The sequence below is a fragment of the Nicotiana tomentosiformis genome, chromosome 12, assembly GCF_000390325.3.
Source record: "Nicotiana tomentosiformis chromosome 12, ASM39032v3, whole genome shotgun sequence".
Taxonomy (NCBI): Eukaryota; Viridiplantae; Streptophyta; class Magnoliopsida; order Solanales; family Solanaceae; genus Nicotiana; species Nicotiana tomentosiformis.
Genome location: NC_090823.1, coordinates 56,179,356 through 56,197,088, shown reverse-complemented (window position 1 = coordinate 56,197,088; position 17,733 = coordinate 56,179,356). Strand labels below are relative to the sequence as shown.

At 40.3% G+C, this 17,733-nt stretch overlaps 1 protein-coding gene across 1 annotated transcript; it reads left to right on the top strand.

The window, feature by feature from the left end:
- The first annotated feature begins 1,406 nt into the window (after positions 1-1,406).
- On the top strand, positions 1,407-2,258 carry LOC138902676 (uncharacterized). The gene is made up of 2 exons (XM_070190564.1): positions 1,407-1,686; positions 2,005-2,258. Exons 1-2 carry the CDS (start codon positions 1,407-1,409, stop codon positions 2,256-2,258), a joined length of 534 nt encoding a protein of 177 aa, XP_070046665.1.
- The last annotated feature ends 15,475 nt before the right edge of the window (positions 2,259-17,733 follow it).

The window sequence follows — 17,733 nt, the reverse complement described above, 5'->3', positions numbered from 1 at the left end:
GTGGTGTGATAAACTCAATAAACCAGGCATAGTGATACTACGAGTACATGGGAGGCAAACAATTGTGTGGCACAATAAGGCTGTTAACTATGAATTAAGGGCAAAATGGGATGGGAATGAATGCTCCAGTCATAAAGGAAATATAGTACCAGCATATTGTCTAGAGCAAAGGGTGATCAAAGAGGGAAAAAAGAAAAAGGAAATATTCGAAACAGATTGAGAGAGGATGAACACTTGTTATGAACCAAACATGTTTAACATGATAGCTCTTAGGCTGCAATACCGGGAAACACTATTGGTGACTACAATACTGGGAATAAGGTGAGTTACTCATCGAGGATGGAATTAGGTAGACTAATTCCTACACTTATAAGGAAAACAAGAAGTCGCCGTCGAAGAATTTAGGAGGATCTCAAGTTTCAGAAAAGGCCCTGTTCGGGCCAATGACTTTTGCTGAATTGAATATATATGAAGGGTGTTGATATGTGTTTTGGGAAGTGTTGAGCAGTAAAGAGGGATCGTGAGAATGTTCACAAGGGAAGCGGAGTGGTTTCTCAAAATCCTATAAGACTTATAAGTAGGAAAGATGGTGGCTAAGAAAGGTCCGAGCACGATGTTACTTCACATTTGAGGCAATGCCATACAGGTTGATGTTATCAGGGTGTGCGTGCAAGCTAGTAGATGTTGTTCATTTAAAACAGATGGTCCTATAAGAAAACTGACCTAGTAATGTCTTTTATGGAGAAAATTGGAAAAAACAAGTTGCAAGTACTAATAAGGTTGTAACGGTATCAAGGAAATTTTTGTAGAACTAAATTCCTAGGAGGTCATATGAAAGAGTAATCTGATATAGATGTTCCAGTAATGATGCAATGTGGCAAGATGATCATTTATGCCTCTAGGAAACTCAAGAATAATGAAAAAAATTATCCAACACTTGACTTAAAACTTGCGGCGATGGTTTTTGCATTAAAGATTTGGCGTCATTAACTGTATGGGGTCCATGTGGATGTATTCACGGACCACAAGAGTCTTCAATATATTTTCAAATAAAAGGAGCTGAATCTGAGGCAGAGAAGATGGCTTGAGTTATTCAAGGATTACGACAATGATATTCTGTATCACCCAGGGAAAGCCAATGTTGTGGCGGATACTCTTAGCCGGAAATCTATGGGTAGTTTAGCACACTTAGAGGCATATCAAAGACCATTGGTCAAGGAAGTTCACCGATTGTCTAGCTTGGGAGTTCGTCTTGCGGACTCTAGTGAAGGAGGGGTAATTTTGAAAAAAATAGGGCTGAATCATTGCTTGTTGTGGAAGTCAAAGAGAAGCAATATGACAATCCATTGTTGGTACAGTTGAAGGAGGGGATTCACAAACATAAAACTATGGCCTTTTCTCTTAGCATGGGTGATAGTACACTAAGGTACCAAGGGCGTCTATGTGTTCTAAATGTAGATGGTCTCCGGGAAAGAATTAGGACTGAAGCCCACACTTCTAGGTATTCCATGCACCCAGATTCTTCAAAAGAAATATTTCATGATCTTAAGAAAGTCTATTGGTGGAGTGACATGAAGAGGAATGTGGCGGACTTTGTGGCAAGATGTCCGAATTATCAACAAGTGAGCGGACTTTGTGGCAAGATGTCCGAATTGTCAACAAGTGAAGCCGAACACCAAAGGCCTGGTGAGTTGGCACAGAATATAGAAATTCCAATGTGGAAGTGTGAAATGATTAATATAAATTTTGTGGTAGGATAACCATGCACTCCGCGAAGGTTTGACTCGATTTGGGTGATTGTGGATCGACTCACGAAATTAGCACACTTTTTGCCGGTTAAGTCTACCGACACAGCGGAACAATATGCTCAGTTGTATATCAATGAAATAGTTAGGTTGCATAGCACTCAAGTTTCCATCATTTCTGATTGGGGAGCACAATTCACGGCTAATTTTTGGAAGAAATTTCAGTAAGGTTTGGGTACTCAGGTGAATCTTAGTACAGCCTTTCACCCGCAGACTGATGGGAAGGCAAAGCGAACTATTCAGACGCTTGAGGATATGTTGCGTGCTTGTGTTCTAGACTTCAAAGGTAGCTGGGATGATCATTTGACACTCATAGAATTTGCACCATTCGAGGCTTTATATGGAAGGAGATGTAGATCTCCTATTGAGTGGTTCGAAATTGATGAAACAGAGTTGATAGGGCCATACCTCGTGCATCAGGCTATGGAAAAAGTTAAAATCATTAAGGAGTAGTTGAAGACTGCTCAGAGTCATCAGAAGGCCTATTTGGATATCCGTCATAGGGATTTGGAGTTCAAAGAAGATGATTGGGTATTCTTGAAAATTTCCCCCGTGAAGGGTGTAATGCGATTTGGTAAGAAAGGGAAATTAAGTCCGAGGTATGTCGTACCGTACAAAATCATTCAGAGGATTGGTGAGGTGGCATACAAGCTTGAGCTACCACCCAAAATGCCATTAGTCCACCCGGTATTCTATGTGTCTATGTTGAAGAAGGTAGTTAGGGATCCGTCAGCCATTGTGCCGGTTGAAAAGAAATTGCCTCTGTGAAAGTGTTATGGTAACAAGTAGGTTGAAGAGGCCACGTGGGAGGCCGAGGAAGAAATGGAGAAGAAGTATCCTTACTCGTTTGAATAGCTGTGTAATCCTTTCTTTTTATAAACTTGTTACCTATGAATTTTGTATCACTTGTTCAGTTAATGTAAAGGTGTTCCTTTTGATTATATGTTGCTTATGAGGCAATGATTGGTATTGTTATGAGTTTTGTTACGTCGTTGGGTTGTGCATATGTTTGTAAGATGTGTTTCCGGGGCTCTATGACGGGTGGATAGGCCTAGTTGCAAAGGAAACTCTGGCGAAATATTTGGAAATTTAAGGAGTTAGTCAACTTTGGGGCTGTTGGTGTGTGGTATGATAACCGAGCTGCATAAGTTGATAATAGTGGACCTTGATCCTCATTCGAGGACGAATAATCTTAAGTGGGGGAGGATATAAGGCCCCGTAAAACTTTTCCTAAAATTTAGGGCTCCGTGATGCCGGGGTAGGCGTAGAGGTTAATAATAGTAGAAATTCTTCGCAGCGAGCTTACGAACAGCGGTTCGGACTTTTGGGACTAAACAGTGTGCTGGGGAGTTAAAGGAAGATGTTGGGCAGAAGTAGGCATTTCTGTGGTCCGTTTCACGACCGCAGAAGCACTCCGCGGACCGCAGAATGGCCGCTGAGTGGAGCAGTCTTTTGGGCCATTTTTAATGTCATTTTTGCGGTCCATTATGCGATCGCATAACTATTTTGCGGGACACACTCTTGTCGCATATCCCGCTTTGGGATTTTTCGGAGGGAGGTTCTGCGGTGCACTATGTGACCGCTGAACCTGCTCTGGAGCTTCATTTTTGGGGTTTTTAAACCCGACCCTATTCCGTTAAAACACCTACCTTGGACCATTTTGAACTTCTTTTCTAATATTTTTAGAGTGAGTGAGAGTGTCCTAGAGGAAGAAAGTGATCTTCATCAAATTATTGTTCAATATTCACTTAAAACCTTGAAGAGTATCAAGAGAGGCACCTAGGTCTTCTTCCTAAGAGGTAATATTCTATCATCCAAACTCTTAATTTCAAAATGCAACTAGAATGGGACATTAGTAAGGTAATTCATGGGGATGGGAGTGCTTACCTTGCATGCATGTGTTCCTAAGGTATGTGGGGAGCTTGTGAGTTGAAGATAGTAAAGAATGGGGTGTGGGTTGGTGGAGTATTTCATAAAAAGGGCCATGAGATCTTAATACACATATAGTGTTTGATAGAATGCTCAAGTGAGCTAGAATTATGATCGTTTTCCTAATTTTGGGTTCAATTTTGCTATATTGCTAAAATAGATTGATGTTGCTAATATTCCGGAACGTCTTATAGTTTTAAGAGTCTCAATTGAGGTATGTTGGCTAACCCCCCTCTTCTTAGAATTTAACCCTACGGTATTCATGCAATCGACGTAAGTCCCAAATTGAACGTCCTAGAAATTGCTATCCCGAATGTTCTAGCTTGGTAAATATATGTGTAATATGTATTCCCATGCTTTCATCATGTTATCTCATCATCTGAGGAAATGTTCAAGACTTAGAATATGTGCTAATATGCCTAGACGTCAAGTCAAATTCAATTAAGGATTGTTATGCCAAATTCTGTGAAAAGCCTCTATGTGCCTTGAATTCTAAATTGCACACATGTAAAATCAAGAGTCTTGAATGAAAACCGTGTTGTTATTGATGATAATAATAATATTGGATTGTGGAAAAGAGCTTGAATTATGAAATAAGACCAAGTGCCAAGAACGACTTTATAATTAAAGCCATTTGTGCCAATGTGCTGAAAAGATGGGAAAGAAATATGAAGCAAGATGGTCGATTGAAATGGTTGATGTCTCAAATGACATGGCTTAGCCGATTAGGCCGATATCGGACTCTATGTAATAACACGGTGGTATTGTGAGTGAAATAGTAAACATGGTTGATGTCTCAAATGAGATGGTTTAGCCGATCGGGCTGAGATCGGACTTCGTGTAAGAACGCGGTGGTATTGTGGACTGTAGTATATTGGCACTAAAAACCATCCAACCTAATAATGCGGTAGTTGACTTAAAAACCTATGTGATCCTTAACTTGATGTTATAATGTTATTTGAATCTTTTATTGAATCCTTGACTGTTTTCCTTGTACTATTATTCATTCTATTGAGATGGTGTTTAGCTATACATACTAGTACTATTCGATAGTACTAATTTCCTTTTTGCTGGGGGCGCTGCATCTTTAAATGGATGTAGGTGATTCCATAGCAGACAGTGTTGATCACAGATAGGTGTTGCATCCTCTTCTCAGCGGATTTGGTGAGCCCCATTTCATTTCTGGGTCATCTAATATGTCTTTTGTTTATATTGTTGTACTTTTTGAGGTATAGCCGGGGACTTGTTGCCGGCACCTTCTTTACTCTCTTTTGTATCTTTAGAGGCTCCGTAGATACTATGTGGGTTGTATACGGGTATTGGGAATGTTAAACAAGTTATGTTGTGTTTGATCACTTGTTCCACGCAGACTACAAGAATATGTATATTTTGAGACTTAAAGGCAAAATAGCTAATGAAACGGTTTAATATTGTATGTATGAACTTTCCACTATTTAATTAATGAAATCATGCCTTCTCTTGATCATGGGTGAATTGGGTAGAAAGTGTCTAACAGGTTTGCTCGACCGAGTTTACTCGGTTGAGCACCGGTCGCGCTCCCTGAGTTTGGGGCGTGACATGATGCCTCAAGTGTTCTTCGCGATCACGAAGGTGAGGTCGCGATCGCATAGTGTATGAATGTAGTAGGGTGTTTCTTCTCTTCGCGTTTGCAGGTGGAGAGTTGCATTCGTGATGGCAGTGGGATTTGAGCATCGCATTCGCGGAGTGTGGCCGCGTTTGCGCTGGAGAGCTGGGAGCTGGGGAACGTTTCTTCGCATTTGCATAGCACAGGGCACATTCGCGGAGCGTAGGCATCTGTGGGCATCGCGAACATGTAGGGAATTTTGTGGCAGAGTATTTCTGTGCATTGCGATCGCATGGATACAATCGCGATCGCGTAGGGTACAACTGGGCAGTGCGTATAAGATATTATATTCTAGGGTTTTACTCATTTTATCACATTTTGAGATTTGGAGCTCGGATTTGGGCGATTATGGAGGCGATTTTCACGATGTAGATTGGGGTAAGTATTTTTGACTTGGATTTGATTATTTTACATGATTCTATATTTGATTTTTGCATTGGATTGATGAATCTAAAAGAGAAATTGTGGGTTTTGTCGACAATTTAATGAAGTAAATATTTGAGATTTGAACATCGATTCAGAGTCAGATTTGAGAGAAACTAGTATGGTTGGACTCGTATTCGAATGGGTTGTAGGAATTTGTGAGTTTTGTTGGGATCTGGGGTGCGGGCTGGGTTGACATTATGGCTGACTTTGAGTATTTGATTCAAGATTCGACCTTTATTTTTTGGCTTTGTTTCATACGACATTATTTGATATTTTTGAGTTTCCTTTAGAGTGTTTCGAGCCGTTCGGAGGTTGATTTGTTCGGGATGATTATTCTAGTGTATCAATTTGTCTCACTTGAGGTAACTATCTTACCTAAACTTGGTTGAGGCACTAGTTCCCTGAGTTATTTTTGATAGCTACGTGCTACGGGTGGAGTACATGTGTCGGGTTGAGCCCATGTGTGTGCACCGGGATATTATTCATGGTCGGGGTAGTGTAGGATATTATATACATTAAGTTTATTGCTAAGCTTCATGTTGTGATGTTTCTCCTATTTGTACCATGGTTGAGGTTACATAGAGGTTAATCTCCTGATTGAACCAGATAATTTCTACTTTCATAATGTATTTGCCTGATTTTAGCTATGATAGCACACTTTACACATGGATACACCTTAACATGTCACTTATACCCGCACAAGATTATGAAATTTGTTGTTCATTGATCATTTACATGTATTCTTGTATATTTTATTTCTGTGTGATATGGTTTGGACTAGTAGCCTAGGACCACGCCGTACAGATTATGATATTGAGCTTGTGACTGGGCCGGGCAGATTGTTATTGAGCCCGTGACCACGCCGGGAAGATTATGATATTGAGCATATGACCACGTCGGGTGGATTATGATATTGAGCCTTTAACCACGTCGAGCGGATTGTGATATTGAGCATGTGACCATGCTGGGCAGATTGTGATGCGTGTGACCACGTCAGGCGGATTGTGATATTGAGCATGTGACTATGCTGGGCGGATCTTGATAGCACGTGAATTGTCCATGCTACGTGTGGATATGGATCCATCCCTTTAGGGTCACCCTCTCATGTTACTTCTTGATGGTGTACACACAGATTATGAGAAACCAACGGGTTTCTGGTTTATGCGGGCTTTGGGAAAGGCAATCAGTGTTTTTGTTCGATATTTGAATTTATGATGTGGGCCTTAAAGTCGTATTGTGATTTCTATTGGGATCGGTTACGCACCGTACCAGATTAATATTTGCTTATTACATTTCTTCTCTACTTGCACTTTTCCTTGAATGTATACATGATTTTCCTACGTTTCTTCTCTATATTCTAGCTCAGTGTTGTATACCTGCCTTTTTGCATATCTTTTTTTTATGCCACCTTACTTGATTAGATGAGACACGGTACATATCTTCTCTTTATGTGAATCTATGTGAATTGACTTGTATAATGATGCATATCTTCTCTATATGCTGGATTGTCAACTGAAAAAGAGCATGTCACATTATCTTTGGGCACCGAGGAGGCTTTGTCTGTGAATTATCACTTGATAACCTTTTTCCAATGTACTTGTGAGATATATGAATTGAATTGGTTGTTAGCGAGTATCATTTATGATTCTTGCCACTATTACCTCGTCGAGGTTAGCTATGATACTTGCTGAGTACATGGGATCGGTTGTACTCATACAACACTTCTGCACCTTGCGTGTAAATCTTGGAGCTAAGATGTTGTGGATAACAGGAGCTGGCACTGAGGATGTACCTGCTTTCCGGATATAGCTACCGCTTGTCCTTGATAGTTTTAAAGTTGAATTCTATTTATGAACATTCCAAATAGATGTTGTATTTATTTTCATACCAGTTTTCTAAATCCAAGTCTTTGTGGATCATGATTTGTACTACCAATCCTTGGGTTATTGTATTGATGTTTAGTTATTTCACTTATTAATTTCTTATTATTTTCATTAGAATTGTGTTGATTATTATTTGGCTTACCTAGAGGGTTAGGTTAGGTGCTATTATGACTAAGTGAATATCAGGCCGTGACAAGTTGGTATCAAAGCTCTATGTTCATAGGTTCTACGAGTCCTGAGCAAGTGTCTAGTAGAGCCTTGCAGATCGTTATGATGACGTCCATACTTATCTTTGAGAGCTACAACGCATGTAGGAAAATTTTCCATCTTTCTTTCCTTATCGTGCGACATTGATTCAGCTTGAAGCGTATCTCTTTGAATTCATTCCACCTACTCATACGTTATGTTGACCACCTGGCATCAGCCGTGCATCGATTGCTTGTGATGTCATGGACAAGGTGCGAGGTGTTTTCTCTGTGTTTTGGAGATAGGCCAGCTTGGAGGACTTGAGTCCACGTTCAGATTGCAACTTAGGCTCGATAGTTTCAGTTGTGTGAGTAAGTGCTTTAGGGCTCATATATCCGGTAATGTCTCTTGGAGTGGGATTGATGGCACAACGAGTGGTTGGGTGGCTATATGATGAGTATTATGTGACTATAGAATGTACTTAGATGGGTTAGGTGTGACAAGAAGAATTTCTCTTGGGATGTGAAAGGACTATGGCTACTTGAATTCTATCTTAATGTGTTGTATAGTATTGGATTATGAGTGTGTTAAGGATCTTTCATTTGCTTATTGTGGTATGAATTGGATTCTTATGTTTTGCTGACAAGTTCAGACTCAGGGGATTAGGTGATTGCATGGTGGATGTGGCCATGAAAGGGCATAGAGAGATGCCAGTTTGAGGCTAAGCAGGTGGGTTAACTCCTGCGTGATGTTCTGAGGTAGTGCGATCTTTATGTTGTTTTTGTGAAGAGTTTTCTTTCTACCCAATGGGATGTATGTGATGCAATTTGAGTTCGGATTGCTTGAGGAAGGTTGCACGACTGTCACGAGGATGGATATATGCCTAGAAATAGATTTGATGTATTATATTGCTGGTGCTACATGAGCGTATGAAGGATTTAGTTGAATTACAGTGCGGGATTATGGCAATTATGGAGTAAGGTATTATGGGTTATCGGATGTTATGTTCTATGTCCTTGAGCCAAGTGGGTAGTTCTGCTATGGACAATCAGATTGCAAGGTCATGTGCTATGTAGTTTTGGTATAAAGCATACTTGTGGATTGGCTATAACATGAGGAGGTTGATTTCGAGGATGACTTTAGTAAGGAAATTTCTTGGTGCATGATGTATTACACTTTATGGATATATAGAAATCTTGGAGTGATTCAGATTTGTTATTCGTGGTGGATGTAGTATGATAAGAGAAGGGACCCACTCGGTTGATGAAAAGAGGGGTTACTTTGTAGGTGTTTGTGTGCTAATGGAGCACAAGTCGTTCGACTTGTATTAGCGGTGCATTGGAGATTAGAGTAGAGTGGATAACTCTCGAGAGGGTTCTAATGAGTTCATGATTCATATGTGGTATTTGAGGACTTCCTAAATTGGTAAATGGCTAAGATCAGAGATTTGCATTGGATGGTGTTGGAACTTGCAGTATTTCTGTATCATTGTGGATTTTACATTTCAATATCATAGAGGTTAAAGAACAACTTTAATTTCACAGAAAGTCTCTTTAGAGTGAGCATCTCGATTGTGGGGCTATTTGGGTGTTGAATAGGGAATATTGTGGTCTATGGGCCTTAAGACGACATGGTTTCGTGCTAGGATCTCTTAGGTTAGCTTTGATTAAGGACCGTAGTGTACTAGCAAGGAGAAGCGTTAACTTGAAGGAAAGTCGAGTAGGACTCAAAGAAATAAGTCAGCTTGGTAGTGGTTTAGGTCGGTATTGTAATAAAAATGGTCGGTTCTTTTGGTCCATTTTGTATGGCATGGCTTTGTAGGTGTGTTGTGGCAATGCTCTTGGTCTTGGCAACCTTCATGACTTGTTGGAGTTAGAGGGATTTAGTTTTGATGGATTTGTGTTGTGCAAATGTGTTTTGAAGAGTTCTCGATGATTTCTACCACGGCTTGGGACATGTGTTTTCGTCAAGCATAGGGAGTTTGTTACGTGTTGTAATTTTCTATTGGATGGAGGTCAAATGGAAGTTTCCGGTTGATGGAATGTATATCCTGCTTGTGATTTAGGGTTGATAATGTGGTTCTCAAATTTTTGTATAATGGCATGATAGATGCAGTGCGACATGTGGGATTAAGGTTTGCATGTACGAGGTTGCGGTTTGCTGGAAGGGAAGGTCATGAGTTCTAGACAACAAGGGCAGTTTCAGATTTTTGAAAGAATGCTGGCACTATCTGGTATCACCTGAGAAGGGTGCACATCTCAGAACGCGCACTGTGTTTTAACTTATGGATGCTTCACTAGTATTACGGTAATCGCCTCTTTGTTCGACTGTCGATGTTTAGATTTTGCTACGTGGCACGGAAGAATTTTGGATGTACTACTGGTGAATTGATTGTGTATGAGGGATGTGGCAGTCATTCGAGTGGTGGAGGTGGGATCGGACATGGAGATTCTTGTATTCTAGGGGTTTGAAGACTAGGAAGATTCTTAGAGACATATTGTTCCTTGGTTGCGGATGGTGAAGTTATGTTAAGAGGTTGATGGTTGAGTGTATGTGTTATGGATATGTTATTGTGGACTTTTCGGAGGTTATCTACCTAGTTTGGGAGGATCATAATTGATTTGGAGTCCACTAGTAGGCCAAATGAGGATGTGTACTTTACATCGTGTCGGATTTGTTTACTCAGCATGGCTATTGTTGAAGTGTGTGTCATTCGTTTCGATTTGATATTATTCGTGTCTGATGTGTTGCATGTGTTGCTCTTCTATGCTACTTGGGTTATGAGAATTTTGACTATTTACCCACATGATGCGGTTCTGTTTGGGTCTTGTGGCGAAATTCGAGCAAGATGGCTCTTGGGGAATCAAATGGTTGTTGGCGCCTTGCTTATGGTCTTCCTGCTGGTGGTATGTGCTATCCGTTTCTCCATGATTATGATCATGAACTTCTCATGATTGTTGATTGTGAGCATCATGGCTCGAGGTATTCTATGTGGACTGATTTTGGATTGGGTCACACATCACAACAGAATTATGTTGGGATATTATCGTTTTTGCTTAATTCGTATGTGTTGGTTCTCCTTTGGGTGATGGGTTTATAGCATTGCACTCTGTGGTGGTATTTGTTGAGCTTGCGGGGCGGTTCTCTCATTTGATTCCCTTTTCATCATTGGGTACATTGGATTTGTTGCTTGTTTGGTGCACAGATTGCACGGTATATGGTTCGAGGTGGTGCTGGTATGTTGGTCGAGCAGTTTGTATCGGATGAGATGAGGCTATTGGACCTAAAATAAGTGCTATTGTATTTGATTAAGGTATGTTGGGAGAATAATGTCATTAGTTAGCTTAGACATTAGCAGTGGTTCCTATCAGGCGAGAGAGCTTCACGACAAGTTGATTTGATAAATGGATACAAGTTTCTGCGTGTTTCTTTCATCATTGGCAGTGTATAAATGTTTAGGACAAGATTTCACGCGATATGAGGTTTGTTATTTGGCAGCTATTGAGGTCGAAAGCTGTTTCTATGAGTATCTGAGTTATGCGTTATATCATGTGATTATTTCATGGGTTATGGTTATGGATTGATATAGCTTGTTCATACTAAGGCGTTGTATGAATGAGAGATTCGGGTCTTATGATGAGTTTCAGATGTTGGAGATTGGGTTCTAAGGCTAATGGACAAAGGTTGAAATAAGGATCTTTAGTTAGGTTATATTTTCAGGCTTATATGGATTAGGATGACGTGAGATCACCCATGGGTATGCGCATGGTGAGTCTATACAGTGATTTGATGGCTTTGGAACGACTCTTGTTGTCACAACCCAAAACCCACTATAGGCCGTGATGGCGCCCAACGTCGTCGTTAGGAACCCAACAGTGATCCATCTAACTAATTATTCATTTTATTACTTTTGAAATCATAAATTTTATTAAATAAGAAAATTAATGCATTTGAAATCATAAGTGCATACAATTTTAGTAAGACATAAATTAAAAGGTGACAATATTAAAGCAAAATCATTAACATCAGGTAGAATATCCCAAAATCCGGTGTCACAAGTGCATGAGTGTCTACTGAGGAGGGCAATAATAATACAACATCTGTTTGGAATGTAAAGTAGAGGGGATAATGTAAATAAATATGATAAAGACTATGTGGGATGCGGTGCGTAGCATAGAAAGCAGCTCACCATAAAGTCCCCTCAGCAGTTGCAGCAACGCGCCAAGATGACCACAAAATGAACCTGTCAGATCCTGCACATTTAGTGCAGAAGTGTAGAATAAGTACATAAATCAACGCATATCCAGTAATTATCTAGCCTGAACTCGGAGAAGTAGTGATGAGGGGTCGACATCGACACTTACTAGTAGTCCAATAAAACAACATAATAAATCATAGCTAGATAAGAAACACAACAGTAACAATGAGGTAAAACCGTAACTCACATAATCCTCCAATATTTCTTTTGATGATATAAATCTCTCAAATCTAATGTGCTATCTCAATAGATCAGAAATATCAAGTGCAATCTCAAAAGAATAAGGAACACCATATAACTACTATGTCTCAATAAAATGGGAATATCATGAATATTTGAACTCCTAGTGGTATCATGCATGATTATGACGAGGTTGTACTGCCCGATCCAGAGTGGTGTGTACACTGCCGTGGGTCAACCGGTGTGAACCATAGATGTATCTCAATATATTGCCGAGGCGTTTGGCCCGATCCACAGGAAATAAAGAAACTTATCGAATTACGAGCCACATTCTTACAACACAGGTATAGGAGCATAAAGTAAACATGACTTTTACCGTTTATGAAATATCGCGCCAAACAACTCAAGGTGATGAAGCTCGGCCTAATATATTCCCAAATCAATTTCAATTATAAATTCAATTAATTTTGCTAGAAAATTGAGTTCAAATAATTCAAATATTATATGATAAAGTCCTGAGTCTACCCGGACATAAAACATGCTTTTATCTACTCATGAACTCTCTTCACCTCATTCGTACGTAGCATCCACGACTAGTAGCACATAACAATTTAATACCTACGAGGTAGTTTCCCCCTCACAAGGTTAGACATAAGACTTACCTCGCTCCGAAGTTCCATAACCGGCTCCAACACCTCTCTAACACCTCAAACGGATGCCCATCAATCCGAAACTAGTCAAACAACATGCAAACCAATAAAAATATACTCCAACTCTCATAATTAATCAATTTATAACAATTTCCAACTTCGCTCGAAAAGTCAATAAAGTCAACCCTCAGGCCCATATACCCGGATTTCAAAAATTTCGAAGATAAACTCAAATATATAATTTATTCTTGATTCTATGTCCAAATTCGTGGTCAAAATCAAAAAATACCGAATTCTATGTTTTCTTCAAAATTCTCACATTTCCAAAACTCCATATTTAAATCTATATATAATCCATGTATTTGTCTTACATCAAGTGGGAATAACTTACCTCATAATAGATGATGAAAAGCTCCCATCCAAGAGCTCCAAAAATCGCACAACCAAATGAAAATGAGATAAAAATGCGCCAAATCCCGCATAAAAATCAAGTCTGCCCAGGTCCTTCCTCTTTGCGATCACGGAAGTATCTTCGCGAATGCAAAGGCCAAGCTAGCCTTTCCCCAGATTTCTTCTACACGAACTCGACCAATAAAACACGATCGCGAACCTTTGCCGGAACAGCTACGCGAATGCGAGCCTAGATCCGCGAACACGAAGGTCAAACCTTCATGCCTCAGACCAACACCTTGTGCGATTGCGAATCAATCCCTATGATCGCGAAGAAAAGCCTTCCAAACCCAGACCACCTCACTAACACTTTGCGTTCGCAACACCTTCCACGCGAACGGGATGAACCAGCTCACCAAACTCCGTGATCGGGAGTCTCTTTACGCGATAGCAAAGGACAACTTCACCCAGCTCCCAATCAACACTACGTGATCGCGAGCCTATCAACGCGATCACTAGCCAATCATCGCGATCGCGAGCCTATCATCACGATCGCGATGAACAACCTTGACAACAGAAACCAACAATATCAAGACAAGGTAAAATGGTCTGAAACCACCTCGAATCACACCCGAGGCCCCCGGGACCCCGTCCAATCACACCAACAAGTCCCAATACCTTATCCAAATTTATCCAAAGGCTCAAAAAACCACGAATAACATCAAAATCCCGAATCGACGATCAAAATCCTTCTTTCAACCTTCAAACATTCAAACTTCGACGAACGCGTCCGAATCATACTTAAACATTCCAGAATGATGCCAAACTTTACGTACAAGTCTTAAATCATGATACGACCCTATTACAAGGATCCGAATCCCAAATGGACATCTATAACACCAAAGTCCACTTCGAATCAAACTTAGAAATTTCTAAAACCTTCAAAATATGAACTATCCACATTAGGCGCTGAAACGCTCCCATCCGATACTCCACCCGAACATATGCCCAAGTCCAATATCATCATATGAACCTATTAGAACCTTCAAATTCCGATTCCAAGGTCATTTACTCTAAAGTCAAACCATGGTCAACTCTTCCAACTTAAAGCTTCCGTATTGTCATAACTAATCTACTAATGTACCGATAACCCAACACTTCCAAGTCACACAACCACGCGACCCAATCGTAGACGGTGGGCTCCCCTACTTAGCTTTAAGATGCAATCACATAAGTCTAGAACCCTCAATAGCTCCTCCTTCTCACTTACCATGATCTCGCTCTGTTAACCCCTTAAATTTCTCGTAATCCCTTATTAAATTTTTCATAAAACATTCTGAATTATCAGCCACAATCGCACATTCGACCTCCTGATAGTCGTACCATCTTCTATAAGCGATCCAAGCACACATCACAGTACATGCCTCTCGCTAGGTAGAAAGTTGAACTCTTGTAGGAACTTCATCAAAATCACGCAACCGCTAACCTGCTTACATGAGATAGCCCACCTGTGGAATTCAATATCGATATCTTCCAACAACGTTTCCCTGGGTATACCTACCACGAAATCAGTAAACCATCCTGAGCCCACGCTCGTCCACTGGCTGTAAGAGTCTATTCATTCCCTATTAACATCAACTAAAGGTCCAATAATATGTTCCAAAACTCGAAGTCATGTTGCATCCCAAAATGATAATCAAGCTTTCACGCCCCTCTTCATTCTAAGCAAACTCCTTTCCGTCATATTCAAGCTTCCCCCGTACAGCTGCCACCATCCCAAATGAAATTCATAGATTTTGATATTGTCCACTATGATCCCCAAATCGCTATAAACTTTCTCAAAGCATGTGGCCATCCTAGCACAAAATCCATACGCTACCCTGCCACTCCCACTTCGGTTAAACCATCTCCTTAAGCAACTACTTATCCTCTACTGTTCATACTTGACCTGCTAGTAATTCAACCACCACGAGACACCTCCCACCATGTCCTTCCTCTCCATTCACTGCCAAAATACTGTCTCAAATCATAGTCCATTTGTAGCACCCGAACGGATAAATTGCCACCAACTCTGAGCCTCCATCAAGATCATCTCTCTCGAGCCATCAACACTAGAAACACCGATTCGACTCTGCAACCGCCATACCATTCCACAACACCCTGCCCTGAAGGCAATTCAAAGGAGACCATAACACCGATGAGCCTTAATCATTTCAACAAGGATGACAACACCACATACCAATGAGAATTCCACCACGTTCGAAAATATCAAGTCTCGCTACTCCGTGAACCAAAGTTTGAACATCCATAGTCAAATTGCCTTTCATCCACTAGAATTAAATGCCGAACCTCTAAACCATGAACCGAGTAATCCTCTTTTCGAGTCATTCACTGCTGCGACACAAAAATAAGCACATGCCATTTACACCAACACCGCGCAATAACAATGAATGAACACCATAATACACTATGCATAGCCTTGAAACCATAGGCAACACTAACACTAGATTGAAACGATAGAACACCCTTCCATAAGGTGGCGATAATAGTACACCTGAATACGCAGGGAGAAACATCCTGCACCACATCTGTAGTACTACTACCACTCCTCGATGCCCAATTGATAAGAAGCGCTCAACATCATATAAGAGTGAGTATGAAGGAAATGAAGAAATAAGCTTTAATGAAATCAAACCGCAGGACGAGGAAATCAAGAAGGGAAGTTCTCCTAACAACCTTGTAGCTTCTCGAAGATAAGTACAGATGTCTCCATACCGATCCGCAAGACTCTACTCGACTTTCTCATGAATCGTGAGACCTATGTGAACCTAGCGCTCTGATACCAAGTTGTCACGACTTAAAACCCACTAGAGGTCGTGATGGCACACAACGTCGTCATTAGGCAAGCCCACAGTGATCCATCTAACTAATTATTCATGTTATTACTTTTGAAATCATTAGTTTTATTAAAGAAGGACCATATTAATGCATTTGAAATCATAAGTGCATACAATTTTAGTAAGACATAAATTAAAAGGTGACCATATTAAAGTAAAACCATTAACATCAGCTAGAATATCCTAAGACCCAGTGTCACAAATGCATGAGCGTCTACTAAGGAGTGCAATAATAACACAACATATGTCTGAAATGTAAAATAGACAAGATAAAGTAAATAAATATGATGGAAACTCTGTGGGCTGCGGTGCGTAGCATAGAAGGTAGCTCACCATAAAGTGCCCTTAGCAGTTGCGCCTGCGCGTCAAGATGGCAACCAAATGAACCTGTCAGATCCTGCACATTTAGTGCAAGTGTAGCATGAGTACGTAAATCAATGCGTACCCAGTAAGTATGTAGCCTAACCCCGGAAAAGTAGTGATAAGGGGTCGACATCGACACTTACTAGTAGTCCAATAAAACAACATAATAAATCACAGCTAGATAAGAAACACAACAGTAACAATGAGGTAAAACTGTAACTCACATAATCCTCCAACATTTCTTTTGATGATATAAATCTCTCAAATCTCATGTGCTATCTCAATAGATCAGAAATATCAATTGCAATCTCAAACGAATAAGGAATATCATATAAGTACCAGGTCTCAATCAAAGGGGAATATCATGAATATTTGAACTTATCATGAATATTCGAAATCCTAGCTGTATCACGCACGATTAGGCCGAGGTCGTACGACTCGATCCAGAGTGGTGTGTACGGTGCCGAGGGTCGACCGACGTGAAGCAGAGATGCATCTCAATATACTGTCGAGGCGTTCGGCCCGATCCACAAGAAAGGAAGAAACATATCAAATTACAAGCCACGTGCTTCCAACACATGTACAAGAGAATAAAGTAAACATGACTTTTACCGTTTATGAAATATCTCACCAAACAACTCAAGGTGATGAAGCTCGGCCTAATATATTCCCAAATACATTTCAATTATAAATTCAATTAATTAAGCTAGCAAATTAAGTTCAAATAATTCAAATATTACATGATAAAGTCCTGTGTCTATTCGGACATAAAACATGCCTTTAGCTACGTACGGACTCTCGTCACCTCGCGCCTATGTAGCACCCACAACTAGTATCACATAACAATTTAATACCTACAGGTTAGTATCCCCCTCACAAGGTTAGACATGAGACTTACCTCGCTCCGAAGTTCCATAATCGGCTCCAACGCCTCTCTAACACCTCAAACTGAGGCCCATCAATCTGAAACTAGTCAAACAACATGCAAACCAGTAAAAATATACTCCAACACTCATAATTAATCAATTTATAACAGTTCAAACTCTGCTCAAAGTTGAACAAAGTCAACCCTCAGGCCCACGTGCCCGGATTATGAAAATTTTGAAGATAAACATTACCCA

Excerpts from the sequence above, each read along its gene's own strand:
- LOC138902676 (XM_070190564.1), top strand. The coding sequence starts at position 1,407 with ATGGGTGATAGTACACTAAGGTACCAAGGGCGTCTATGTGTTCTAAAT. Across the intron at positions 1,687-2,004 it reads AGCCGAACACCAAAGGCCTG|CCTTTCACCCGCAGACTGAT; the intron begins GTGAGTTGGCAC and ends ATCTTAGTACAG.